The following is a 27,667-nucleotide window of genomic DNA, read 5'->3' on the forward strand; positions in this document are numbered from 1 at the left end:
ATCACTATAATGGATTATGTAACCATTTCAAAATTGCTATTTTGAGGATGTTGTTGTGCAGTTTGGGTGTCATGGGCAAAATTCTCCGGTATTGGCGCGATGTCCGCCGACCGGCGCCAAAAACGGCGCAAATCAGTCGGGCATCGCGCCACACAAAAGGTGCGGAATCCTCCGCATCTTGGGGGACCCAGCCCCAAACTTGAGGGGCTAGGCCCGCGCTGGACTAATTTCCGCCCTGCCAGCTGGCGGAAAAGGCCTTTGGTGCCCCGCCAGCTGGCGCGGAAATGACATTGCCAGGCGGCGCATGCGCGGGAGCGTTAGCGGCCGCTCACGGCATTCCCGCACATGCGCAGTGGAGGGAGTCTCTTCCGCCTCCGCCATGGTGGAGACCGTGGCGAAAGCGGAAGGAAAAGAGTGCCCCCACGGCACAGGCCCGCCCATGGATCGGTGGGCCCCGATCGCGGGCCAGGCCACCGTGGGGGCAACCCCCGGGGCCAGATCGCCCCGCGCCCCCCCCCCCAGGACCCCAGAGCCCGCCTGCGCCGCCTTGCCCCACCGGTAACAGAGGTGGTTTAATCCACGCCGGCGGATCGCGGGGGGATCCCACCAACCGGCGCGGCGCGATTCCCGCCCCCGCCGAATCTCCGGTGCTGGAGAATTCGGCAACTGGCGGGGGCGGGACTCACGCCAGCCCCCGGCAATTCTCCGACCCGGCGGGGGGTCGGAGAATCTCGTCCCATGTTCTTGATGCCTTATAAATGCAATTCTTCTGCCTCCTTACTGCTCATTGATATAGTTATGTAATTGTGAAAAACATAAACTTTAAAATAAATATATCTACTGCTTATGAAACAAATACTTTATATAAATTAATCTTTGATGATATTTCTGCTGTATTATTAATGATAGATCAAAGAACCATGGGTGGGATTCTCCGTTTCTGAGACTAGGGTTGACGCCAGCGCAGAGTTTGTGGACTTTCACGACAGAAAAACTGGCACCACACCCGGACCGCTACTATTGAGGGTCTAGCACTGGTGGAACAATTGATTCCAATGAAAAATGGGGCAGGATTCGCCCGGTCCGTGACTGACACTCGGGAGGCTGACAAGCTGCAGACGCACATACACATTGCACTCCCCACACACGCTCATCCGCACCAACAAGATGGCACTTGTGCTGAAGCACGGCCATACAGCTGATGGCACCTAGGTGGGCTGGCCTGGGGGGGGGGGGGACCTATACAACCCATGGCACTAAGTTCAAAGTAGGCTGTTAGCGGTGTGCGCAGCTGCATGGCTGCCTTGCCCTGCCTGTTCACCCCGACCCCACAGCCCACTTCCTGGCCACTCCGCATTACTCCCCCAGCGCTGGCAGAAGCTCCCTGGCCAGCGGCACAACTGTCAGCAAACTATGGCCATGTTGGACCACCTCTCTCCCTCACGCCAGTTTCACGACTTTTAAAAGCACAAGTGAACTGCGCCGTCGGGAACTCGGCCCATCAGAGGCAGAAAATTGCGGAGGCCCCAGAAAATATTGGGTTGGGCTGCTAATGATATGCAAACGGTGTTTACTGTACGTGCATTCTGGAATGCATTGACGCTGCTGTCGAGGTGCTGGAGCATTGCGATTTGCCGTCAAATCGCCGTCTGCCACGATTTTGGCGTTGAACCGATTCTCCCCCCAATCGCCTTTCCCGATTTTACCGTGGGCTAACGGAGAATCCCGCCCCATATCTTTGAATAAATGTTATACCCCACCTTTACTTCTCCTGTTAGACCACCAACAAACAGGTAAGCCTTTTCATCCACATCAAGAATTGTATAGCCTTCAGGTGATACTGCACTATAGGTGGTTGGCACGATGCTTGCCCTTGGACCATCTAGTGCACGCACGGAAACTGTACCATTTCTTCGAAACCTTTTTTTTTAAAGAAATGATCAATTACTGTTGTAGTTTACAAATTAAGAGTTAATTAAAGACTGAACATTGAAGAATAAGATTACATTTAATTCAAGTGAAATGTTTTTGCGGCAGTCTTCAATAGGCAATATATAATACTCTTTCCAATGTAAGAAGGTGAAGGTAAGAAAATAAATACTGTCATGGCAAAAATGAAAAATAGGCTCCGAGAAAATGAAATAGTGAACAATGCGAAGAATAATTTTAATCATCCTATATTTTATCATGATTTTACATAGAGACACAGAACATCTGTGGCATAGAAGGATGCCATTTTGGCGATTCCTGTCTGTATTGGCCAAAAAGGAGTTATCTAGCCGGATTGCACTTTACAGTTCTTGGTCTGTGACCCTGTGGGTTACGGCACTTCAAATGTATATCCCAGAGGTGAGGGTTTCCACTTCTACCACTCTTTCAGTTCCTGACCCTGACTGCCCTCCGGCTGAAAAGAATTTCCCCTCAATTCCCAACTAATCCGTTTAACTTTAAACCTATACTCCATGGTTATTGACCTCTCTCTTAATGGAAATAGATTCTTCCTATCTAGGCTCCTCATAGTTTAATACGCCTCAATTAAATATCCGCTCAGTTTCCTCGGTTCCAAAGAAAAACAGCTCCAGCCCATCCAATCTTTTCTCATAGCGAATGATTGCAACTCATGGGTACATCCTTGTAAATCTCCTTTGAACCTACTCTGGAGAAATGTTTAATTCTTCCAATGCACTGTTCTCTGAACAAGTTAGGTGGAACGGATCCTGCTAATCCTTAGTTGGGTTTCTTTAACCATGTTTCTTAGATATATGAGAATCTAAGTTTCACCTACATTGTTATAATTATGAGGTTGATAAGATTATTATATTTTGGGACTGTGCCTTTAAATCTAGGATAAATGTAGGAGTAACCTTGAGTAGTGGTTTGATTGATAGAGATCAAAAGAAGACACAGATTGTTTTACTGAAAGGTGCAAGGTATTTAAGCTTGGGGCAATAACCTAAGTACAATCCCAGTGTCTACCGTGAGTAGACACTGAAGCCTGAATTTTCACACAGACTGGGAGGGTTCCATCTTAAACAAAATGCATCCAGAAGTCGCATTCCAAAACCTGCACCATTTTGGTGGCGGCGGGTGGGGGGGGGGGGGGGGGGAAGAGGAGAGGGGAGCGAGAGAGAGAGAGAGTTCATGAGGAAACATGGCCGGATTGTAGTTTACACATCCATGGTTTATAAAGGAGCTGCCTTCAGTCAGATCCAGCTTTTGCTTGTAGGATATCAAAAACACACCTTGTGAGCTTCAGAATTTACAGATAAAAGATCTAAAGCTGTAACAGTTCTTTGGAGAGATGGGGCACCCTTTTGGGTAGTTCCAGGGACATCTTTTGGAAATGTGCATTGCCCTTTGGGAGTTCAGATGCTCTGTGCCAGAGGCTAAATGCCTTTTACGGATTGTTCAAAGTATCCATGAATGTTTGTTAAAAAAAAAGTGGACAAACTCATTGGATCTCATTGGAACTATCATGCTGTCAAGGGAACTGTCAAGCTCATTGGAATTGTCAAGTTCAAAAGGGAACTGTCAAGCTGCCAAGGCATTTAAATCTCCTGTTTAAACACTCAGCAATTTTTAGAAAGTGCTTGCTATTTCACTCTGCTGACACAGGCAAATGGGTTAGCATTATAGGATGACTATTTCACAACCTGTCATTATCACAATGGGGTGGCTGTCAGTTCACAGTTTCATTGATAGCTCCAGGTGCTTATAAATAACTTGAAATGCTTGTTTTTGTAAAGGATTAAGTGATTGAAAGAAGTTAAATGCCATTCGGTCCATCGAGTTTGCAGCCACATTCCAAAAGAGCACCCCACCTAGGCCAATCCCCCGCCCTATCCCCATAGCCTTGTAACTCAACCTAACCTTTAAATGAAATTAAATGAAATTTAGCATGGCCAATCCACCTGACCTGTTCATCTTTAGCCTGTGGGAGGAAACTGGAGTACCCAGAGGAAACTTATGCAGACACAGGGGAGAACATGCAAATGCCACACAGTCACCCAAGGCCAGAATCAAACCCGGGTCCCTGGAGCTGTGAGGCAGCAGTGCTAACCACTGTGCCACCCTGCCGCAATGTCGTGAATGGGTATCATCAATGAGCGTGTTATTTTTAAAAATAACAAATTCATTAACAGGCACTTTCTCAGTCAGTAATTAAGCCCAGAAAAGGGGATCATTATTCGACTTTGGAAGAGCACCTTTAAAATTCAGCCTAAATTTGAAGAACAAACTTAAAAATCCATATCACGGAGCAGAGTAGATTTTGAGTCGTGGGATAACAATTAGGAAACTCACCTTATGGTATTGAAAAATCTGAACCATTTTCAGGGTCGAGCTTCATTTTAAAATTCGTGGCAACCAGGAGAATTTTGGGGGCACTGAAAAGAAGTTTATGTGGTGTGTTGCATTTTAGTGCAGGCCAGAAATACAGGAACTCCTACTTGAAGCCAAACTGCTATTTTCTGATTAAAGGGAAGGGGTGAGTTCTACAGCACTTTGAGTGTGCTGCAGGCCAGTATTTATGGGGTCAAGAGGAGCACCAAGAGAGATATGAAGGCTCTGCTTGGTCCCACAAACAAATCTGAAAAAACATACCTGCTCCCTTACGAGCAGTCTCCAGGAGTAACTCTGAGCAGTGCCAGTTAACCCACTCTACATCCAGAACCTCCAGTACTTGAAAACAAATGGCAGCCTTGGATTTTTTTGTTGGCACCAATCCAGCAGGAACAGTGCAGTCAGTTCTGCTTCATGATTTTCAGTATACCACTCTTCCATTCCCACTCAAAAATAGGGATAAATCTGAAGCCATAATTTTCCAAACAACAGAGTGAATTTTCTGTTTTCTTCTAACTGACTGGTTCACATGTACCCATGGGTTCTACCTGTTTTATTTTTCATCAAAATTTCAATCCAGAAAGAAATGTGGATAATTTGTCCCCAATGCGAGGGTTTGTGACACCCAGAAGAAAAAAGCCACTTTGCAGTTTCGGAAAATCCCACACCTCGTTATCTCTGAGGAGCCTCAAACAACCACTGTATGGCCCTACTTCAAAGGGAGCTACACAAATATCATCTGCACTTAACCCAGGCTAGCCAGAAAGAAGCGGAGCAGCTGTTAAGACAAAGGCCCCGCAACCTTCCTTTCAATTCTGAATCGCTGAGATGTTTATCAGTCTTTGAAATCCAGATGCTGGATGAACATCCTTTGTCAAAGACCTGGTGGAGCGGTGGGAGTCATGTGACTTGGGCGTCTGGCTTGTGGAACAAATAATATTGCCTTGCTGAACTGCAAAGCTCAGTCATCTAACCAGCAGCCTCACAGACAAGGAACTGTAACCAAGTGACATACCTGGTCCCCTGCTTCTGCTCGAAACTTTGTACCATTGCCAAAAGACTGATTCATTTCTACATGAGTATCTCATCGTGTGAAATGAACACCACCGGAAAAGTGAATTATCCAGCATCAATTTTTAACCCTGAGACCTCTGTGAAGGAATATTGCTTTGGACTTTGATTCTGGACTTTAGAACCCACTTGAAACCATTTTGTTTTCTCTGTGGTCTCTGTACTGCAAATCATTATTTTCTCGGTCCCTCTCTTTACTATCTCAATGCAAGAGGGACATTGCAAACCATCTTTTTGTGTTCTCCATCTGTGCAAATAAACTAACCATTTGAGTTCATCCAATCTGGAGTTTGTTAATAGAAAATTGGATTGCACCAAAATTGAGAGGCTGGTAAATACACTATCACTGATAAAGAGGGAAACAAATCAAAACATATTTGTTTCTGGATAGGTGGTGAGAGAAGAATTAATGCTAATTAAATGAACCCCTCTCCTGTCTGTAACACCAAACCGTCATATATTACAGTTAGAGTGTCATATTATTATAATGACCAACCACCCTGATATTTAAAGTATGTGAAAGAAAAACAGCTCCAAATAAATTGAAGGGCAGATTTATTCAAGCATGCTCTCTTTGAGGGGGAGTTCTTGCCCACCACGAGTGGAACGAGCAAAATTCTGACTTGAAATGCCATAGATGGGTGTGGATAAAAGAATGTCATTTACATTCACATTTCTAATGATTTTAGCGCCGTATTTGGTCAGGAGAAATAAATGTGTGAAACTTACCGAGAGGCTTCAATTCTATACCAGTATTGGTCATTAATGATCAAGTCTGGATATTCAACACGTCCAACACCAGATCCTACATCCCACAGGAAGTTGACTTTGCCCTTGCGCATCTCAATTGCTAAGAAATCAGTCTGTTGAATAACAGTAAAATGAAAGTTGAAGGCTAATTTAGGAATCACAGTATAACTTTGAACAATTGAGATTCAAAGACGGTAATATCTGTTAAATGCAAAATCTTCAGACACAGCAATGTCAAATGCTTCTTAAAACATACACACTAACCACTATAGTATAATCATAGTACGGTTACAATAGAGGAAGCCATTCAGCCCATTGTACCTGTGCTAGCCCTCTGCAAGATTCACCCAGCCAATCCCTATCTCCTGCCTTTCCCCCATAACCTAGCAGATTTTTACTCTTCAGATAAGTATCCAATTATCAAATCTTTTCCAAGCCACATTCAAATCTGCCTCTACCACAATGCTGCTGGTTCAAAGCTAAAGCAATGAAAGCATTCAGACACTTTGTAACAATCATTTTGGAAATCTCATTTCGTACACATGCCAAATTAAGTATTTAAGTAGATAATTGATTCATCAATTAATATTCCACATTTCTTTTAACCCATTTGGTTCTGATTTCTCTGCTAAGCTTTAAAGTACATGTATTCACACACGATTGACTGAGTGGTAATACATGATCTGAGTTAGAAGGTTTTGATGTAGAGCTCCACTTAAAAGACTTGAACATATAGTCCATGCTGGCAGATCAGTACCATGACGAGGCAGTGTCAGAAGTGCCCTTTTTCACGAGACCAATCTGCGGTCTCTGGTGGACATAAATGATCGCATGGCCTTATTTGAAGAAGACTAGAGAGGTTCTGATATTCTGACCAACATCTGTCCTTCAGGTAAAATCACTAAAATGACTGACAGTCATTGATATTTGTGAGACATTGCTAGGCATCAATTGGTTGCCGCATTTTTACATATTGCCATTTGTTTTCTGTGAAACATTTTGGAATGCCCTGAGGATGTGAAAATATTTTCGGCAGTGAGCCATGCTCAAACAGGACAATTGGTTCTGCGAATTTGTGCTACATGCTATGGTTCTGATCACAACTTTTACTCCAGTGGCAGTGCAATGTGGCTGAAGTAGCCTACAGCCTATAATGTATAATTTCACATAGCTAATATTATGCAAATTTACTTTAAATACTTTAAACTAAATTTAGGAGAACCTATGAAATTTCACAGCTCTTATTATTTTTATACTATTCTCTGAATTAAATCTAAAATATGAAAGCTTTTCAACAAATTGGATATCTAAAAGCTTAAAATGTATTGTTTCATATGATACCCCAGATGCACTGTAGCAAGCCATTATGATATGGTATACCTGGCTTCTCTTATGGTGTCTGACAGTTCTACAGGAAAAAACACAAATGAATTTTCAAAACTGTGGGGATTTAGATTACAGCTCAGGTGTAGGTAAGAAATTGGTTCAACGGTCTGTAATTTCTGTTGGTTAATGTAATAGAAAAATAAGTTGTAAATGTAGAGTTCTTTATTTTTGTTCGTTCATGGGGTGTGGGCATTTCTGGCTAGTATTTGTTGTCAATCACTAATTGCCCTTGAGAACGTGGTGGTGAACCAACTTCTTGAATCATCACAGTCCACGTGCTGCGGAGGGAATGACAGGGTTTTGATCAAATGACAGTGAAAAAAACGGCAATTAATTTCCAAGTCAGGATGGTGTGCGGCTTGAAGGGAAACTTGCAAATAGTGACTTTCCCATGTTCCTGCTACCTAGGTATTAGAGGTCGCAGATTTGGAAGCTGTTGTGAAGGAGCCTTGGTGAGTTTTTGCAAAGGATCTTGTAGATGGTACACACTTGCAGTCACAGAGTACCAGTACTGGAAGGAGTAACTATTTCATGTGGTGAATAGGGTGGTAATCAGGCAGGTTGCTTATCCTAGATGGTTTTGAGCTGCACTCATTGAGGGAAGTGGAGAGAATTCCATCATATTTTGTACTTGTGCCTCGTAGGAGGTGGGCAGGTGAGTTACTTGCTGTCGGATTCCCAGCCTCAGTCCTGCTCCTGTGACCATGGTATTTGTTGTAGCTGGTCCAATAAAACTGCAGATGCTGTGTGATCAGTAGACTGTTATCATGCAGTTGATAATGAGGTTGGTAGATTGTTACTGTGAGTTTGGCTGACTGACATTGTGTGGATGATAGAATGGCGATGAGACGGATTGTATTGACAGGCGTACCGGCTTTCACTTCTCCTCTTATCCATTCCTAACAATCTGAACAGAATGTGTCTGCTGATACCAGATGATGTCTCCTTGACAGCACAGCACTGGACTCAGGTAGAAAAGTGGAGTTGAGGCAAAAGATTAGCCATGATTGCATTGAATGGTGCAGGAGGGTCTGTATGACCTGCACAAGCTCTTTTTGTTTTAATGTTCTTATGTACCCTGAGCCTCTAATGGTGAATCTATGTTATGTACTCTCAATGATCCTATCTCTCCTAAATAATTGGACACCTAAAACTGTTTAACCTGCACAAAACTGTGACCTAACACAGGATTTCTCAACTGGGGATTCTGTGCAGTGGTGATCCTAACTTCACTTGGCACAGTGGCTCCCTGTCTCCATATTGAAGTAAAGTTAAAATAAATTTAATGCCAGCCATGAAGATACCTGAAGTATCCAGAGGTTTACCTTTCAGCCTCAAGTCACCACCGACTAACAAAAGTACAGTGTCACTTTAGTCCCTGACCCCATCTGTGCACAGGACAGGAAACACTGGAAACTGATCGACGGTCAGTGCTTGTGAACTGTCGATAGTTGGCCTCAAACATAAGTACTTCAATAATGCAAACCCAATGATATAAGTTGAGATACCCTCAATTACGACTCAGGAGAGGAGTTCGATAATACAAAGGCTTTAATAACCAGAAAACCAGACAGCTGCCGAGAAGTGTGCTCACTGCACGCTGCCTACTGAGCGTGCATCATTGAGTTTTGCAGGTGCTTCGGCAGAGATTGATCGAGCGTGATTGCTCCTAGTTGCGGGCAGTCAGAGTCCTCGGTTGAATCGTACTCGCAAAATGGCCGCCGCCGCCGGTCGCACGTTTTGATTTTTGAAGATGGCCGCCGCCAAGATGGCCACCCCCATGACTCGCACGAGGGTGATGATGCGTCAGAAGTAGGCGTGTCTGGCCACCGCGCGGCTGCGTTGTGGGGCCTGTGGTCCCGGGAGTTCAATTTCTAGGCCCAATGAGACTTTTGTTTCTGTCCTTTGGGCCCAGCCAGGCAGACCTTCGCGAAGTGCCCCTTCTTTCCGCATTCTCCGCAGATAGCGGAGTGGGCTGGGCAACGCTGGCGTGTGTGCTGGCCTTGCCCACAGAAATAGCATTGGGGGCCTCCGGTGTGAGCGGGTCGCCGTGCGGCGCAGGCCTGAAGCGTGGCCAAGTCTGGAGGGGATCGAGAGGGGTTCGCAAGGCCCGCGGAGTACGTACGGAGATTATGGTGGGCCGCTTCCAGGGAAGAGGCGAGCATTACCGTGATTTGGAGGTCCTTCGCTCTGTCTTCTGGGAGCTGCTGCCGGATGTACGTGGATCGGATACAGGACGCGAAAGCATCACGAATATGCAAGTTCATGTGGACTTCTGCCGTCACCTCTTTATGGTCACAGTTCCTGGCGAGCGCGGTGAGTCTCTCCAAGTATTCATCTAGCGTTTTCCCGGAGTGCTGGGGGCAGGTCGAGAGCAAATGTCTGGCGTGTACCTCGTTTATCGGCTTTACGAAGCGCTTCTGTAGGATTTCGACCGCCGTTTCGTAAGTCGCTTTCTTGATCAGGGAGGATAATCGGTGGCCCACCCGGGCATGTAGTAGCTCAGCTTGCGAGGTCCGTCAACTTCTGTCTCTGAGGAATTCAGATAGGCCTCAAAGCACCGGAGCCAGTATTTAAAAATTTCAGTGTCTTCCGGCGACCGAGCGTCCAAACTGAGCTTCTCCGGCTTTAGACCGCCGTCCATCATGATGTAGTCTGGTTATTAAATTGAGATACCCTCAATTACGACTTAGGAGAGGAGTTTGATAATACAAAGGCTTTAATAACCAGAAAACCAGACAGCTGCCGAGAGGTGTGCTCACTGCACGCTGCCGACTGAACATAACCTTATATACAGCTTCCTGGGGGCGGAGTCCCCCAGGGTTCCAAACCCGGTCTTAAAGGGGCTTATGCATTAAGGGTACATATGTATACGGATACCATTCACCACATAAGTATTATGAAAAACACAGCAGTAGGCTTTCATCGAGAGGTTTGCACATTCATTCCAGGTGTTGGTTGAAGGCATTGCAATTTGACTGTTCAGTCAATAGGTGGCGACAAACGCTTTTCTAAAGCTGTCATGTTAAATTCTACGTACCCACCGTCTCAAAAAAATGACTTTATTGTAAATTGAACCATTTTTAAATTGTGCAGAACTGTGCAGATGACTCTTTGCTCTCACACCATAACCCTTTTCCTTTGCTTCAAATATTCATCTAGTTTTCCATTTAAAGAGATAATGATTTTTGTCTCAAGCATTCCCTAATCCGTATTCCAACAACCCTCTGCTTATAGAATTGTCTCCTAACATCTCTCCTCTCCACCAAAAGTGTAAAGTTTCAATTGACGACCCCACCTGACTGACTTCACCACCAGATATAATCGCTTCCTGTTCAACCTACCATAACTTTATAGAACTTTTAAAAACCTCTGTTCAATTATTTCTTAGGTTTCTCCTGTGGAAATATCACATATAGTTTCCAAACTTTGAACCACATTGGTGAATATATGTGAAGTACTCTAAATGATCTTAATCTCTCTTGTATAACACAACTAAAATCGTATTAAACTGTACAAAACTGTGGTCTAACCAGGGGTCTTCAGCTTCTGGTCTACAGCTTCCTTGCCACAGTGGCTATCTGTCTATGTGTTGAAACAAATTTGGAATAAATCTAATGGCAACCAGTATCCAGAGTTTTACCTCCCAGTCTCAAGTCACTTATCAACTAGCACTGCATCACTTTAGTCCTGATCTCAGCCAGGTAGAGGACATGAAGAACTGCTGATTAATGTCAGAGGCTCAGGCGACATAAGAACATAGAAAATAGGAACATGAATAGATCAAACAGTCTCTGGATCCTCTTTTGCCATTCAATAGAGGCAGTGCTGATTCTTCTGGTTCAGCTCCACTTTCCTGCCCAGGATCATTGGTCCAGTGCTAGGTTGTCAAGGACACGTCATTCGGTCCCAGCAGACTCAGGTTGTTCGGAATGGACAAGAAGAGAAGTGAAAGCTAGTACGTCTGTCAATACAATCAATCTCATCACTATTATCATAATAAAATGACAGTCTACCAAATTCACAGTCGTTATCTACCAACCTCATAGTGACAGCCTGATAAACTCACAGTGACAGCTTACCAACCTTAAAGCGACAACCTACCTACCTCACAGTGACAACCTACCTACCTCACAGTGACAACCCACCAACCTGAGTGACAACCTACCTACCTCACAGTGACAACCCACCAACCTGAGTGACAACCTACCTACCTCACAGTGACAACCCACCAACCTGAGTGACAACCTACCTACCTCACAGTGACAACCCACCAACCTGAGTGACAACCCACCAACCTTACAGTGACAACCCACCAACCTCAGTGACAACCCACCAACCTTACAGTGACAACCCACCAACCTCACAGTGAAAACCCACCAACCTCACAGTGACAACCCACCAACCTCACTGTGACAACCCACCAACCTCACAGTGACAACCCACCAACCTCACAGTGACAACCCACCAACCTCACTGTGACAACCCACCAACCTCACTGTGACAACCCACCAACCTCACAGTGACAACCCACCAACCTCACAGTGACAACCCACCAACCTCACAGTGACAACCCACCAACCTCACTGTGACAACCCACCAACCTCACAGTGACAACCCACCAACCTCACAGTGACAACCCACCAACCTCACAGTGACAATTGACCAACATTCGTAACAGTTTACCAACGACACAGTAACAGTCTGCTAGTTACATAGAAGCTACGAACCACACAGTAATAGGCTACTAACCTCAAAGTCACAGTCTGACTTTTTGACACAGCGAGAACGGTCCACAAACATATGCATAACCGAGTTATGGTGAATATTAAGCAGGACATGTATTTCGGATATTCCTCGTCAGCAGCAACAAATTTCACATTAGATAAGCAAAATTAAATAATAAATATCATAGTCATTGTCATAGAACATACAGTGCAGAAGGAGGCCATTCGACCCATCGAGCCTGCATCGACCCACTTAAACCCTCACTTCCACCCTACCCCGTAACCCAATTACCCCTCTTAACCTTTTTGATCACTAAGGGCAATTTAAGGGCACTAAGGGGTAACATGGTAGCATTGTGGATAGCACAATTGCTTCACAGCTCCAGGGTCCCAGGTTCGATTCCGGTTTGCATCACTGTCTGTGTGGAGTCTGCACATCCTCCCCGTGTGTGCGTGGGTTTCCTCCAGGTTTCCTCCCACAGTCCAAAGATGTGCAGGTTAGGTGGATTGGCCATGATAAATTGCCATTAGTGTCCAAAATTGCCCTTAGTGTTGGGTGGGGTTACTGGGTTATGGGGATAGGGTGGGGGTGTTGACCTTGGGTAGGGTGCTCTTTCCAAGAGCCGGTGCAGACTCGATGGGCCGAATGGCCTCCTTCTGCACTGTAAATTCTATGATAATCATGGCTAATCCACCTAACCTGCACATCTTTGAACTGTGGGAGGAAACCGGAGCACCCGGAGGAAACCCACGCAGATATGGAGAGAATGTGCAGACTCCGCACAGACAGTTACCCAGCAGGGAATCGAACCTGGGACCCTGGCGCTGTGAAGCCACAGTGCTAGCCACTTGTGCTACTGTGCTACCCATATACCTGCTTAACTGTCTAACTAATTAATTGCTTGTAGTAAAAGTACTTGTGCTGCAGGATTTCTATAATCCTGGAGTGGGGACTCTCAGAAACGAAAAGTTTGACAGGGATGATGGTGAATGTGGTCATGGAAGAGGCATTTTGCTGAAACGGCTTCCACTTCTCACTCATTGCAGCCACCCTCAGCACTCATTCAGTACCTGCAGAGGGATGGGTGAAGCAGTGGGAACCATCATGGGCTCCAAATGCCAGAAGATATCAGCCAAGAGCAACTAAACCATCAAAGGAGGATTTTGAGCAGCTACCTTGATCTCTACTAAAAGAAAAGGGGTTGCAGCAAGTAGGAGGCTGGGTGAGAAGATGATGGAGTGGGCACCCACCCTTTTTATATACCCTACTGCTGAAAACATGCCAGGCAGGGGCAGGTAAAAAGCAACCTAGAGTTATTGTTTCAGGTCAAGGACCTTTCTTCAGAATTGAAGGAAGCTCGAAATGTAATGGGCTTTGAGGGGACAAGGAAGAACAAAAGAGAAGGTCTGTGACAGTTTAGAGGGCAGGAGAGAATAACTGACAAAAGATTTCATGGTACAAAAGGCAAAGAAAGTGGTAACTATGTTAGTGAGCAAACAGAAGACATGTCCTGAGTGGGTGTGATGGGCAGGGTGAAATAGCTGTGTCTCAAAGTACTGAAAATAAAGGCATAAAAAGTCAGCACATGCAAATGAAACAAAAGAAAGGACAGAATTTATGGTCTGAAATTATTTAACTCAATGTTGAGTCCAGAAGGCTGTAAAGTATCTAATCGAAAGATGAGGTGCTGTTCCTCAACGTAGTGTTGAGCTTCATTGTATGCAGCAGAGATGTCAGGGTGATGGCAAAGTGAGGAATTGAAATGACAAATACCGAGACGTGGGGTCATGTTTGAAGAGTGCTAGTCTGCACGGTGGCGCAGTGGTTAGCACTGCCTTCTCACGGCGCCGAGGTCCCAGGTTCGATCCCGGCTCTGGGTCACTCTCCGTGTGGAGTTTGCACATTCTCCCCGTGTTTGCGTGGGTTTCGCCCCCACAACCCAAAGATGTGCCGATAGGTGGATTGGTCAGGCTAAATTGCCTCTTTATTGGAAAAAAAGGAATTGGGTATTCTAAATTTATTTAAAAAAAAGAATATTTGCAGACTGCCTAGAGGTGTTCCACAAAGAAATCTGCATAGGCTCACTACACCTGGACAAATAAACTTCTCTATATTGAAACTGAAACACCTGGCTAGGACTCTGGTCATAAAAATCTTATTCTGCTGGGTCTGCCGACAGTCGGGTCACTGTCTGTGCGGAGTCTGCACATCCTCCCCGTGTCTCCGTGGGTTTCCTCCGGGTGCTCCGGTTTCCTCCCACAGTCCAAAGATGTGCAGGTTAGGTGGATAGGCCATGATAAATTGCCCTTCGTGTCCAAAATTGCCCTTAGTGTTGGGTGGGGTTACTGGGTTATGGGGATAGGGTGACCTTGGGTAGGGTGCTCTTTCCAAGGGCCGGCAGTGCAGACTCGACGGGCTGAATGGCCTCCTTCTGCACTGTAAATTCTATGATAATTATTTAGAAGCAATGCTAAAACTGATGCCCACCCTTCTCCTCTGTCACTGCTGTGAACTATGATCCCATTCCCATAACACCTCGGGCACATGCTCTTCCATCCTGCTAAATCAGTGTCTCCAAGGGCAACTACCTGAAATTCCAGGTCCTGCCACCCCTACCTATAACTCTGACCACATCATGGCCAAAACGCCAGAATTTTATTCAATTGAGCTGGCCTTGAGTTGTCAAGCAAAGTCAGATCATTCTTCATTGGTGTGCAGGACACTTGGATGGCACCAGTGCTGCAGGCACTGCACAGGATCGCTTCTAGAAGCCTCAACATTTTGTTTAATGTTCACATTTACTTTCTAGGCCTTGAAGAAAATGACATAAACATCCAGAGTGAGCTCTGGAGAGGCATACTCACATATTTTGCACTACCAAGATAAAATAGCAGATTCTCAAGCTCTGACGTCTTCACATTGAGAACAATAGAATTGTAGGTGCCTTTCTTTATGTCGGGACGGTAAGTGCGGATACAATCACCACCAGACGAGACTGATACTTTGATCTAATGTAAGTAGCAACAATTAGATGCTGAATGGAAAGTGACAAAGTTAACAAAAATGCTGAATTTAGCTTGTTGATCAAGTTACTCACGGAGTTGGCATGTTTACGGGCCTGATTTATAAGCTCTTTGATGTGAGAGATGTTTTTGCCCAGAGTGTCCTGAAGATTCTTGATAGGTTTGAGTTTATTCAGCAACTTATCTGTCTTTTCTTCCAATTCTTTAACTTTCATATCAGCATCAGAAACTTAAGAAAGAAATATAAATGTGCAACATTTTTCAGAATTAGAACCTATCAGGTCATTTTGATACAAAAATAGAAAGTGCTGAACAACCTCAGGAGGTCTGACAGCATCTGTGGAGAGATATCAGAGCTAACGTTTCAAGTCTGGATGACTCTTTATCAAAGTCAAACGGGAGTTCCATTCTCTCTCTACAGATGCTGTCAGATCTGTTGAGATTGTCCAATATTTTCTGTTTTTGTTTCTGATTCCAGCATCCACAGTAATTTGCTTTCATTTTAGGTCACTTGGTACATCTTTTGTAAGAAAAGGGATGACTCTAAATTACTCCAGAATGTCTTCACCGTTTCAAAATGTAGTGTTTGACACAAACTTATCCATGGATCTTGCCAACTTTCAATCTGCAGGTGAAGGATACGAGTACCTTCAGAAGATGTCTAAAATCTATTAATATTAACTTAATTAAACTCCCAGAGAAGATCCCATCCCTGAAGTAGACCCACACCAAGATGAGCACAAAAATAGGTGCAATATTTGTTGAACAATCCCAATCTGAAAAATCCGTCCCTTATCAGTCCTCTTCCACTCATCAGTTCTTTCCAATTCTGTTCGACATACAAACAATTGTATTATTACTATGGTGAGGGCATGGCAAAACATTAAGATTTCTGAGATGCATAGCAACATGAGAAGACATGGTCCATTCCCATATTTAATATGATTTTTTTGGATTGGCTGTGTAATTTCAAAATATCATTGAGTTTTAATGATAGGATACATGCCAAATAATTGTGATTTTTGTTGCTTTGAGAAACCTTCTGCTTTGTGTATTCGATTTTCTTTGTGTGCTTTATATGTACTCCTCAATGTAAATGACTAAACCAGGAATAAATCACTCTTTAAGATTTCAGTGTGGATCAAATCTGGAGGAACAGGAAATTCTGGTTTTGAAGTATATCTTTATGACCTCACTGATTCTGATCCACAGATTAGGATATTGGCCACAGGAGCCAAAGGACTTTGTCATCCATTGCTTTTACTGGACAGAAAATCATACTCTGAATATGATCTACTGGCAAACAACAATCTCTGTTGGCAGTATGAATCCCAAAACTATGCTTGTATGCTTGCATCTTCGCCAGGCATCCCGAATAGGATGCACACTAGACTGACACTGGACACTATGAGAAAACTGAAGTGATCTGTGAAAATTAAGTTCAAAACCAGTAATAAAATACTGTACAATTTGCAGACATCAGGCAGAGTGTGAAACTGTAGCTGATCGAGAGGAGATTAAAAAAAATATCAACCATTTCCTCAACCTAGAAGTTGATGCTACTAACACACAATTGAAGAAGACATAGGGTGCGATCCTCCGGCCACGCTGCGCAGGAAAAGCATCTCCCCGTGACTCAGCATGGCTGGTCAAAGTCAGGAGACCCCGCTCCCGGGATCTACCCGGCTCTCAATGCCGCACGCGATTCAAAATAATCTCGTGAGACGTTGGAAGGGGAATCCCGCCCACAATGGGTGGGATCACGTTTTGGCAAATCTGCATAATAGAGCGAGCCTTATTTTAATGTGTAAATTCCCAAGGTACCTGAGGCTTTGGGATTCTATCCCTTTGCCTCGGGGGCCTCGAGCCAGTGCTGTTTGATACTGGTTCCCACAAACGGGGACCAGATGGACTGACACTCGTGGGGGTCTCCAAGCAGATCGGAAGCCCCCAGCTACATGCCCTTTGGGCAGGGTGGTGACCTGGCACTGCTGGTACCACCTGGGTACCCTGGTAGTGCCAGCCAGCCACCCTAGCAGTACCATCTGGGTGCCCAGGTGGCACTGCCAGCTGGCAGGGGTACTGCCAGGGTGCCAGGTTGGCACTGCCATGGTGCCAGGTTGGCACAGCCAAGGTGCCAAGTGGGCATTTTCTGTGCACATGTGATCGGGCCGGAGTTGCCCGCCATGGGCATTGTGGGTGGAGGACCATCACATATTGCGTTCGGGACTGGAAGGAGGGTGGGGATTAATTTTTGTGTGCCTCGGAGATTAGGATGCCATTTTTAAATGGCGTTCTGATCTCTCGCTACAACGGGGAGTTCTGGTAAAAAATCACCAGACAACTCTACAGTGCCCTTCCCTCGCCCACTTGCCACCAGAGAACCCCCACAACACGCACCAGGCCCGGGCCCTCTCCCCCCTGGTTCCAGCACCCGCACCCACCCCACTGTACCCCAAGTGGCCAACATCCCGCTACGGGGTCGCCGACGGGCTTGTCACTGTCAGCGCCCCACCCTCACCCCATTTCCCTTTCAGGCCTCCTCCTTCAACCCCCGCTTTAATGGCCATGCCCCTTTCGGGTCCCTCCCTATGGCACCCTGGCAATGCCAGCAGGTTGGCACTGTCAAAGTGCCAGGGTATCAGGGGGCAGTGCCCGGGCACTGGCTGCCCTGACCCAGACCACTCGGGGGCTCCAATGGCCTCCAAGCTGCCCAGCTTGGTCATCACATCAGATCTCTGTTGAGAGAGACGAGTAGTGATTCCTGCTGGCCTCGCACCAGCGGAGACGGAGAATCCTGGGGATCTGGGTGACTCCGGATAAATCCCAGATTTGCATAATTAAATGAATATTTAAATATGCAAATCAAGTTCGTGCCCTTGCTGAGTGTGAACTCGGTGCGTCTGGTGCTGCAGGCTGGGAGCATCTGCTTTCATTCAGCGCCTGGCGCAAACCCCATTTTGGGCCCTCCTGCTATTCGCTGGGAATAGTGGGATGTGTGCCGGGTGCAATGGAGGTGGAGAACCGCCCCTTAAATGTAAATAGAATAGCTAATTCACAATGTTGGTTTGAATATCACTGTAAGTGCACATTTAACTCATTCCTAAATTTTCTTGAAGCATGCAGTATTGCTTATTTTTACACTGTAATGGCCCCAGGAAACTATGAAGTAAAGCGAGTTACATCCACACTAAATATAATTTCAGCGATGGAGTTGTCTAATCAAGAAAATTCCTGGCCTCTGTATAAAAATCATTTACATATTCCATTAGCCACTTACTAATTTTCTTTTGTGAAGTACATTGGTGAATTTTTGAATTAATGAACGTAAAAGTAGTCAATCGAGGGAAATTGAACATTTTCTATTTTGCTCACCAGTGGTACTATCAAGTATTTCTAATTAAAATGAGCTGCTGGGTAAAGCTCTTGCTATATTGCTGCAACAACCTGTCCAACATTTGATAGAATAGTCCTAAGTTCATTATTATAAGATAGGTAGTTTCTGTACAAGTCATCCATGTTACCTTTCTGATTGAGACTGTCAGCACCATGCTGATGTAAAGACAGGATTGTATTTTGGAATTTGCTCAGTGGGAATTAGGTTGAGCTTCCTCAAATTCACTGAAGACGTCTCAAATTATCAGCCACATTAGGCATTGTACTGGAGGGGGAATTACTTTGATTTTCAGAAAACTGTTTTAAGATGTCAGTAAGATGAAGTAGAGGGAAAAAAAGTAACTATGATAACTGTGCAATTGTACGTCTTTTGATCACACAAATTACAGCAACAGCACAAACAGCAACTTACTTGTTTTAGCTGGCATGTCAACAGCAGCATTTGCTTTGGCAACATCATCTTTGAGCTTGCTGCAGTTGTCCTGCAATCCAAGTAGATTCTGATTTAAATCTTTTATTTCTGCCAGCACTGCATTTGCCGTGTCATTTGCTTGTTTAGCTTTATCTTTAGCTGCTTGTATCTTTGTGCTTGCATCTATCGAGTGAAAGAAATGTACACATTACTCAATTGCAATTATTCACATTACCTGACAGTATGAAAATAGGTGAGTATTGACTTCACTAGAAATTTTACATTGAACAGAAAGGAGACATGGTAGAGCTGATTTTTCTGAGTTTGCGTTGCCAATGGAAATCCACTGGTGACACAGACCAACATTTTTGAATACTTCTCCCATTGATTTTATGCCCATTTAATAATAATAATATTAATAATAATAATCTTATTGTCACAAGTAGGCTTCAATGAAGCTACTGTGAAAAGCCCCTAGTAATAAGTTATACCACAGAATCAAAGGGGAAGCTCTGAATAATTTCTGGTTGCAGATGAGACTTGCAAATAATGACAATACAAAGTGACCAACTTTATCCTAAAAAAACGATAGCACTGTAGAAGCATAAAGATTGACATATCAGACAAAACCTACCTTTGGGAATGGCGTAGAGCTTTGCAAGGGTGTCATTTAAGGCTTTCAACAAGTTTTTATTTTTTGTAGCACCATCATTTAGCCTATTTTGTAAGCTATTCAAGTTATCTCCTTTTTCTGAAAGACAACAATAAAAAATTCAGCGGATGGGATTTATGTCATGGCATAGATTTCTTGAAGTAAATAAAATAGGTGTTTATATATTTCTATCTGCCTGTGTTTCTTTTATGCTTGTGAATTATTCAAGCTATGGTTCAGTAAGTCATAGTTCCATGCGAATTAGTGATGAGCCATCTGAATCAGGGCAGTCACCATTTCATGCGCGATCCAAGCGTAGTTTGATGATCTCGCCTGCAGTTGGCAATCGAGGTGCTTGATTGATTTCAATGGCATTTAGCTCAGAAATTGAAAAACCAAAGTGTTCCTACTTCTGATCACCATTCATTAACTTATGCTACAAAGCGTTCAACTCTGGGCATTGGGAGAGGATGGAGTTGGGATAGGATAGAATCAAGCTGACTGAACTCCACTATAGTCAGCCTACCAACAGCCACTGTGTAGACTATCAAATAGTGAGTGGGGTGTTAGAGGGGATGCTGGTAGTGTTAGACAACATATATGTGCCTAACTAGGACAATGCGGGGTTTGTAAAGGGCTTACTTGGAGCAATCCCGGGTTTGGATACACACCAACTTATTGTCTGGAGATTTTAATTGTGTAATGGAGCCGAAGGTGGACAGGTCGAGCCCCATGTCGATGGGAAGCTTGAGGAAGGTGAAGGAGCTGGGAGGGTTTATGGAGAGTATAGGTATGGTGAAGCCGTGGAGGTTTAGAAACCCTTGGAAGATGGAGTATTCCTTCTTCTCGCACGTGTATAAGGTGTATTCTAGGATAAATGTTTCCGTGTTGAGTCGGGCTGTGCCGATGGGGGTGGTAGGGGCGGAGTTATGTGCGGGAATTATGATTTTGGACCACACGCCGCATGGGCTGGAGGTGAGGCTTAGTTCGGGCTGGGTGCAAAGGCCCAGGGTGGAGGTCGGATTTTGGATGTCTGGCAGACAAGGCGTTTTGTGAGAAGGTGAGGGTGGCGATTAGGAATTATGTGGAGCTTAATCAGAATTGGGAGGTGTCGGTGGCCTCATTTTGGGAAGCTTTGAAGGCAGTGGTCCAAGGTGAGGCTCATAAATATAGGGAGGAGCTCAGTTGACTGTTAGACGAAATAGTTGAGCTAGATAGAAGATACTCGGCAGTCCCCACAAAGGAGTTGTTGGTGGAGAGGAAGAGGTTGCAGGGGCAGTTTGATAGGTCGATGATGGGCAAGGCGGAGAGGCAGCTGCGGAGGGAGAGGAGGTGCAGTATGAGTATGGAGAGAAAGCGAGCCCACCAGCTGAGGAGGCAGGCTGCATCGAGGGAAATTTTAAAGGTAAGGCCGGAGAAAGGGGACGTGGTGTTGGAGCCGGAAAAGAGGATGCTACAAGACATTGTACAAGGTCAAGATGGGTGGAGAGGTGGGCGATGTGGGATGGTTTCTGGATGGGTTTGGGCCCCAGAGCTGGAGATGGGGAAGAGGCAGGCATTGGAAGAGCTGCTGGGGCTGAGGGAGGTGATGCACGGTATCAGGGGAATAAATTTGGGGAAGACCCTGGGCCCAGATGGTTTTCCGGCAGATTCTATGAGCAGCTTGTGACAGAGTTGGCCCACCCACCTGTTGGGATGTTCAGCGAGGTGGTGGAGAGGGGGGAGTTGCCAGCAATGTTGTGCAGGTGTCAATTTTGTTGATCCCGAAGAAGGGGAAGGACCCACTGGAGTGTGGGTCCCACAGGCCCATCTCTTTGTTGAACACAGATGTGAAAGTACTGTTGAAGTTGTTGGTGTGTAGGTTGCAGGGGTTTGTGCCAGAGGCGGTCTCTGAGGATCAAACAGGTGACGGGTAGGCAGCTCTCCAGCAACATGAGAAGGCTGTTGAATGCAGTTATGACCCCGTCAGGAAGTCGGGCACTAGAAGTTATTGTATCCATGGATATGGAGAAGGCCTTTGAGCGGGTGGAGTGGAGGTACTTATTCGAAATTCTGGGTAGGTTTGGACCAAGGTTTGCACCATGGGTCTTTTCTATGCATCCTCGGTGGCAAGTGTGTGCACGAACAAGATGAGTTCAGGGTACTTCAGGCGACAAGGCAGGGATGCCCGCTGTCACCGTTGTTATTTGCATTGGCGATTGAGCCTTTCTGGGGTTGGCAGAGTGGCCCTTCTGGGGTTGGCTGAGTGGCGAGGGATTGTGAGGGGGGCGGGGACTGGGAGCATCGGATGTCGCTATACGCAGACAACATGCTGTTGTTTCTGTCGGACCTGCTAGAGAGTATGGGCAGAACATGGGCCTGCTGGAGAGGTTTGGGACCTTCTCTGGTTATAAGCTGAATGTAGGGAAGAGCGAGGTGTTTCCAGAGACGGGGCGGGGTGGGGGGCTACCGTTTAAGGTAGCAAGAGAGTGGTTTAGGTATTTGGGGATTCAGGTAACATATGAGTGGGCCACGATGCATAGACGGAACTTTTGTTTTTTAATATAAATTTAGAGTACCCAATTATTATTTTTTTTTCCAATTAAGGGGCAATTTAATGTGGCCAATCCACGTAACCTGCACATCTTTGGGTTACATGGGACATACAGTGCAGAAGGAGGCCATTCGGCTCATCGAGTCTGCACCCACCCACTTAAGCCCTCACTGCCACCCTATCCCCGAAACCCAATAAACCCTCCTAACCTTCATTGGTCACTAAGGGCAATTTTATCATGGCCAATCCACCTAACCTGCACATCTTTCGACTGTGGGAGGAAACCGGAGCACCCGGAGGAAACCCACGCAAACAGGGGGAAAACGTGCAGACTCAGCACAGACAGTGATCCAGCAGGGAATCAAACCTGGGACCCTGGCGCTGTGAAGCCACAGTGCTAGCCACTTGTGCTACCGTGCTGCCCTATGAGGGGTGAAACCCACGCCGACATGGGGAGAATGTGCAAACTCCACATGGACAGCGACCCAGGGCCGGGATTCGAACCCGGGTCCTCAGCGCTGTAGTCCCAGTGCTAACCACTGCACCACATGCCGCCCGCACATGTGGAACCTGACAGCATGAGTGGAGGAGGCCAAGGGGGATCTCAAAAGGTGGGATACCTTGCACTTGACGTTGGCAGGGAGGGTGCAGTGGTAAAGATGAATGTGCTGTCAAGGTTCCAGTTTGTCTTTCAGGCCCCCTTGATTTTTCTCCCGAAGAACTTTTTCTGGAGGGTGGAGGCACTGATCTTGGAGATCATATGGGTGGGAACGGTATCGAGGGTGAAGAGGGCTCTGTTGCAGAGGCAGAGCAGAAAGGGGGATTGGTGCAGTCGTCGTTCAGGATATGGAACGAGTTGAGGAGACATCTCAAATTGGATAAAATGTTGGTGTTGATGCCACTGTGTAAAACCAGAGGTTTAAGCCCGGGGAGGTGGACAGGATGTATGGGACGTGAAGGAATGCGGGTTAGGGATATGTTCTCAGAAGGGATGTTTGTGGGGCTGGATGAACTGCGGGAGAGGTTTGTGCTGCCGAGGGGCAGTAAGTTTAGGTGGCGGCAGGTGCGAGACTTTGTGCGAAAGGAGTGCCAACGTTCCCCAACTACTGGAGTACACGTTGCTGGAGCAACCCCATCTCCCTGTCGATTTTGGGGTGGGTAGGATTGGGGATATTTATGGGTAGTTGGGTGAGTAGGCCAAGGCACAGGCAGTGAGGATAAAGAGTAAGTGGGAGGAGGAATTAGAGAGCGAAATAGGGTGGGGACTCTTGGGGAGGCAATGCAGCGGGTGATTGCAACCTCCTCCTGCGCGAGCATGAGCCTGATTCAGTTCATGGTAGTGCACAGGGTACACATGACTCAGACGAAGATGAGTGGGTTCTTCCAGGGGGTGGCTGATGGGTGTGAGAAGTGTGGGCGAGGGCCGGTAAACTTTGCGCACATTTTCTGGGGCTGCGAGAAGCTGGAGAGCATTTGGGAGGCGGTGTTTGGGACATTGTCGAGGATAGTGAGGATGGAGGTCAGGCCAGACCCTGTTGTGGCGATCTTTGGGCTTTCGGAGGAGTGGAGCTGCTGTAATGGTAGGGGGCTGCTGTTGTGGCCTTCACCTCTCTGATTGCCTGGCGAAGGATCCATTTGAATTGGAGATCAGATACGCTACCTAGGGGACTTCATTAGCTGGAGAAGATGAAGTTCAAGTTGAGGGGGTCGGAAGAGGGTTTCGAGGGGCGGTGAAGGCCGCTCATGACCTTATTTGAGGAGCTGTTCTTCGCGGGGATGGGGGGGGGGGTGCTGTAGGGGGGGATTAAAAGGGAAAAACTGTATTAACTGTTGACTATGCTTTGATGGACTGTGTATTCTGTTGATGTGTATGTTTGGAATAATATCTTTTCAACAAAAAAAGAAACTGCAGGCTAGATATGTTGTGCCGGAAGGGTGTTTTCTGTTCCCACTGGTTCCACCAGGGAACCAGCCGGGGGAGGTGACACCATTGATAGGACCATAAGATCCCACCCATTGGGCGCGATTCTCCACTCCCACGCCGGTTGGGAGAATCGCCTGGGCCGCCAAAATTCCCCGGGACGCCGGTCCGGCGCCCTCCCGCGATTCTCTCAAGCGGCGGGAACGGCCCGGTCGAGTTTCGCGGGCCGCAGGCCGGAGAATCGCCGGAGACACCCAAAATGGCGATTCTCCGGCACCCCCGCTATTCTGAGGCCCGGATGGGCCGAGCGGCCAGGCCAAAACGGCGGGTTCCCCCCGGTGCCGTCCACACCTGGTCGCTGCAGTCGTGAGCAGTGCGTGAACGCTGGGGGGGGGGGGGGCGGCCTGCGGGGGGGGGGCGAGGGGGGATCATGCACGGGGGGTACCTCAGATGTGGGGTTATCTCTGAAGGTGGACCTCCTTCCTTCCGCGGCCCCGCAAGATCCGTCCGCCATCTTCTTGCGGGGCGGACGTAGAGAGGACGGCAACCACGCATGCGCGGGTGATGCCCGTTATGCGGCGCCGGCCGCGTCATCTATGCGGCGCCGCTTTCACGCGGGCGACAAGGCGTGGCACGTGTAGATGACGCGGCCCCGATCCTGGCCCATTGTCAGGGCCTGAATCGGTTGGGACCGGGGCCGTTTCGCGCCGTCATGAACCTCGACGGCGTTCACGATGGCGTGGCCACTTAGGCGGGGGAGTGGAGAATCCCGCCCATCGTATTTAAGGACAAGGATCATAGCTTAATTAATTAATCAGTTTGATTCTTCTGTCTATAGCTCATGCAGAAAGTTGATAACATGAGATTTTCAGTACCAGTACCACCCTATTAAATGTTACCAGGATGTTCGACAAATTTAAGCATAGCCAATGCTTAAAAACAACATTGGACAAGAACAAGCAGTGCAAGTAATTTTGTATTATAGACTGCTAGAAAAAATAATGATTGGCATCGTTGAATCAGTAATTTTTATGCAAACATTTCTCTTAACTACAAAGCCTACTCCTGTGAGTAAGCCTCTATTTACTATGAAGCAGTGTATATTTAATACTTAGGGCGGGATCTACCAGTCACTTTGCGCCCGAAAAGCAGTGCAGCGCAAAGCGGTGGTAGATGCCGGGAGATCTCACTTCAGGGATTTACCCGGCTCGCCCTGCACCTCGAGATCTAATGCAATCTCTTGAGGCATTGCGATGTGAATCCCACCCATTGTGGCCACAAGCTCTTGCTGCATTGAGGAGCACCTCAGTGCAGAAAACGGGGCCAAGTACAGCCTCGTCGGTGATTTGCCCGCTGAGGTCCTCGATCTACCCAGATGGGGGTTAGATAGTGTGATGTTTCTCGGCGCTCCGGAGTGCCGGGAAACACCCAGCTAGTCTCGAGCTACAGGACTCTGTCCCCATTCGGGTAGATTGCAACTAAACAGAAACTCTTGTCACCACAACTAGCTCAGTGAATAAGGAGTAACATAGAAAGATTGTAGAACTAGAAACAGTAACCATAGAGATTCTTCCAGTGCATCAGTAGTAAAAGAAAACAAAGAAAAACACGAAAAGGCTTTAGCAATGGCCAGCAATCCTGCAATCTCCATACTCATCTTTGGTTGGTTAAAGGCAATATAATTAAATGTCTGGAAATGATGGTAAATCACGCATGTTACACCATCACATCATTGTACATCAATTTGCATGCATCCATGTACAGACTGGCAGGGTGCACTCTGCATCAGGCCACAATATGATTGGGAAAGTGCAACATGGTCAATCAAGGCACAGACTTGCATTATAGATCTCCATCCAATTTTTTGATTGGAAATTGGGAATGCCTTGTGCTTTAAGAAATGGCCAATTCTGATCAGAAATCCATCCCAGTATGTATACAGTTCCAGGGATTTTCTGGAGTGGCTGCAGTGTTGACCTTTCGAAAAACCCATTTTTCACACAACTGAAAATGTGTTTTATCCATTCACAGAGCTAAACCAGCACATAATCAAGAAGTTCTTCATCCAGTGCCGAATCCCAGCTTGACAGTTGACTATTATATGGCAAAGTGCAAACCACTTGTCTTTTCTGTTAAGCAAAACACTGCATAACAAAATGGGCTTCCCAGGCATTTGAATAAACCGGATTTCAACCTCAGGGGTACAGCAACAAAATGATGGAACAAAATAACATAAATATTCCTTTTCGTAACTGGAGGTTTAAACTGTTTTGTTTTGGTGTTTCGATTAGATACTGAGTCCAAAGCTTTTAGAGCTTTCAAGCTACACATTTAATTGTTTTTATTACATCTGACGCATTTTGAGTACAGATCCCTTAAGCTTACCTTTTACATCTTCTCCCAATCGTTTGGCTTCATTTAACTGTCGAAAGCTTCTTTGTAGTGAACCCTTGGCAGTTTCCTTCAAAGATCCATCTGGACCAGATGCCTGATGAAAGAAGAATGAAACATGGAAAGTATCTTTACTTAAACAGTGTAATACAGACGAGGGGCGTCATTCTCCGACCCCCCAGAGGGTCGGAGAATGGCCGTTGGCCGCCGTGAATCCCGCCCCCGCCCCCGCCGAAGTCTCCGAAGAGAGAAAAGTCGGCGGGGCGTTAATGGCGCCGCTGCCGCGGAGAATGTCACGGGTCTGCGCAAGGCAGCCGATTTTCGGCCTGCCGATATTCTCCCTTCCAGATGGGCCGAAGTCCCGTCGACGTGATGACCGTTCACGTCGACGTGAATCAAACCTCCTTTTCATCGGCGTGACCCGGTGCTCCAGGCTCACGCCGACCAGCGTGGAGGTGAGTGACGGCCTGGGGGGTTGGCTCTGGGCAGGAAATGGCGTGGCCGCAGTCTGATTGCGTGAGGAGAGGTGTGTCTCGGGTTGTGTGTGTGTGTGTGCGGCGGGGGGGGGGGCGGGGGGGTGGTTAGAGTAGGCTGGGCTCCGGGGGAGTGCCGGGAAGGGGTCCGTGCCGGGGTGGAGGTTGGGGGGGGGGTCCGTGCCGGGGTGGAGGTTGGGGGTTGGGGGGGGGTCCGTGCTGGGGTGGAGGTTGGGGGGGGTCCGTGCCGGGGTGGAGGTTGGGGGGGTTCCGTGCTGGGGTGGAGGTTGGGGGTTGGGGGGGGGTCCGTGCTGGGGTGGAGGTTGGGGGGGTCCGTGCCGGGGTGGAGGTTGGGGGTTGGGGGGGGGGGTCCGTGCTGGGGTGGAGGTTGGGGGGGGTGTCCGTGCCGGGGTGGAGGTTGGGGGGGGTCCGTGCCGGGGTGGAGGTTGGGGGGGTTCCGTGCCGGGGTGGAGGTTGGGGGTTGGGGGGGGGTCCGTGCTGGGGTGGAGTTTGGGGGTTGGGCGGGGTCTGTGCCGGGGTGGAGGTTGGGGGGGGGTCCGTGCTGGGGTGGAGGTTGGGGGGGGGTCCGT

General features: G+C 46.9%; 1 protein-coding gene across 6 annotated transcripts in view; it reads right to left on the bottom strand.

Annotated features, from left to right (window-relative positions):
• lama2 (laminin, alpha 2) overlaps positions 1-27,667 on the bottom strand; it is a 747,099-nt gene that overhangs the window by 78,850 nt on the left and 640,582 nt on the right. For all 6 annotated transcript variants that reach the window (XM_072499223.1, XM_072499224.1, XM_072499222.1 and 3 more), the window contains 7 exons: positions 26,599-26,701; positions 19,742-19,858; positions 19,108-19,290; positions 15,374-15,528; positions 15,141-15,284; positions 6,142-6,275; positions 1,761-1,920 (listed from right to left, as the gene is read on the bottom strand). In XM_072499223.1, the coding sequence (XP_072355324.1) occupies positions 1,761-1,920; positions 6,142-6,275; positions 15,141-15,284; positions 15,374-15,528; positions 19,108-19,290; positions 19,742-19,858; positions 26,599-26,701 (996 nt within the window). The remainder of the gene's footprint in view (positions 1-1,760; positions 1,921-6,141; positions 6,276-15,140; positions 15,285-15,373; positions 15,529-19,107; positions 19,291-19,741; positions 19,859-26,598; positions 26,702-27,667) is intronic.

The sequence above is a fragment of the Scyliorhinus torazame genome, chromosome 4 (assembly GCF_047496885.1).
Source record: "Scyliorhinus torazame isolate Kashiwa2021f chromosome 4, sScyTor2.1, whole genome shotgun sequence".
Lineage (NCBI taxonomy): Eukaryota > Metazoa > Chordata > Chondrichthyes > Carcharhiniformes > Scyliorhinidae > Scyliorhinus > Scyliorhinus torazame.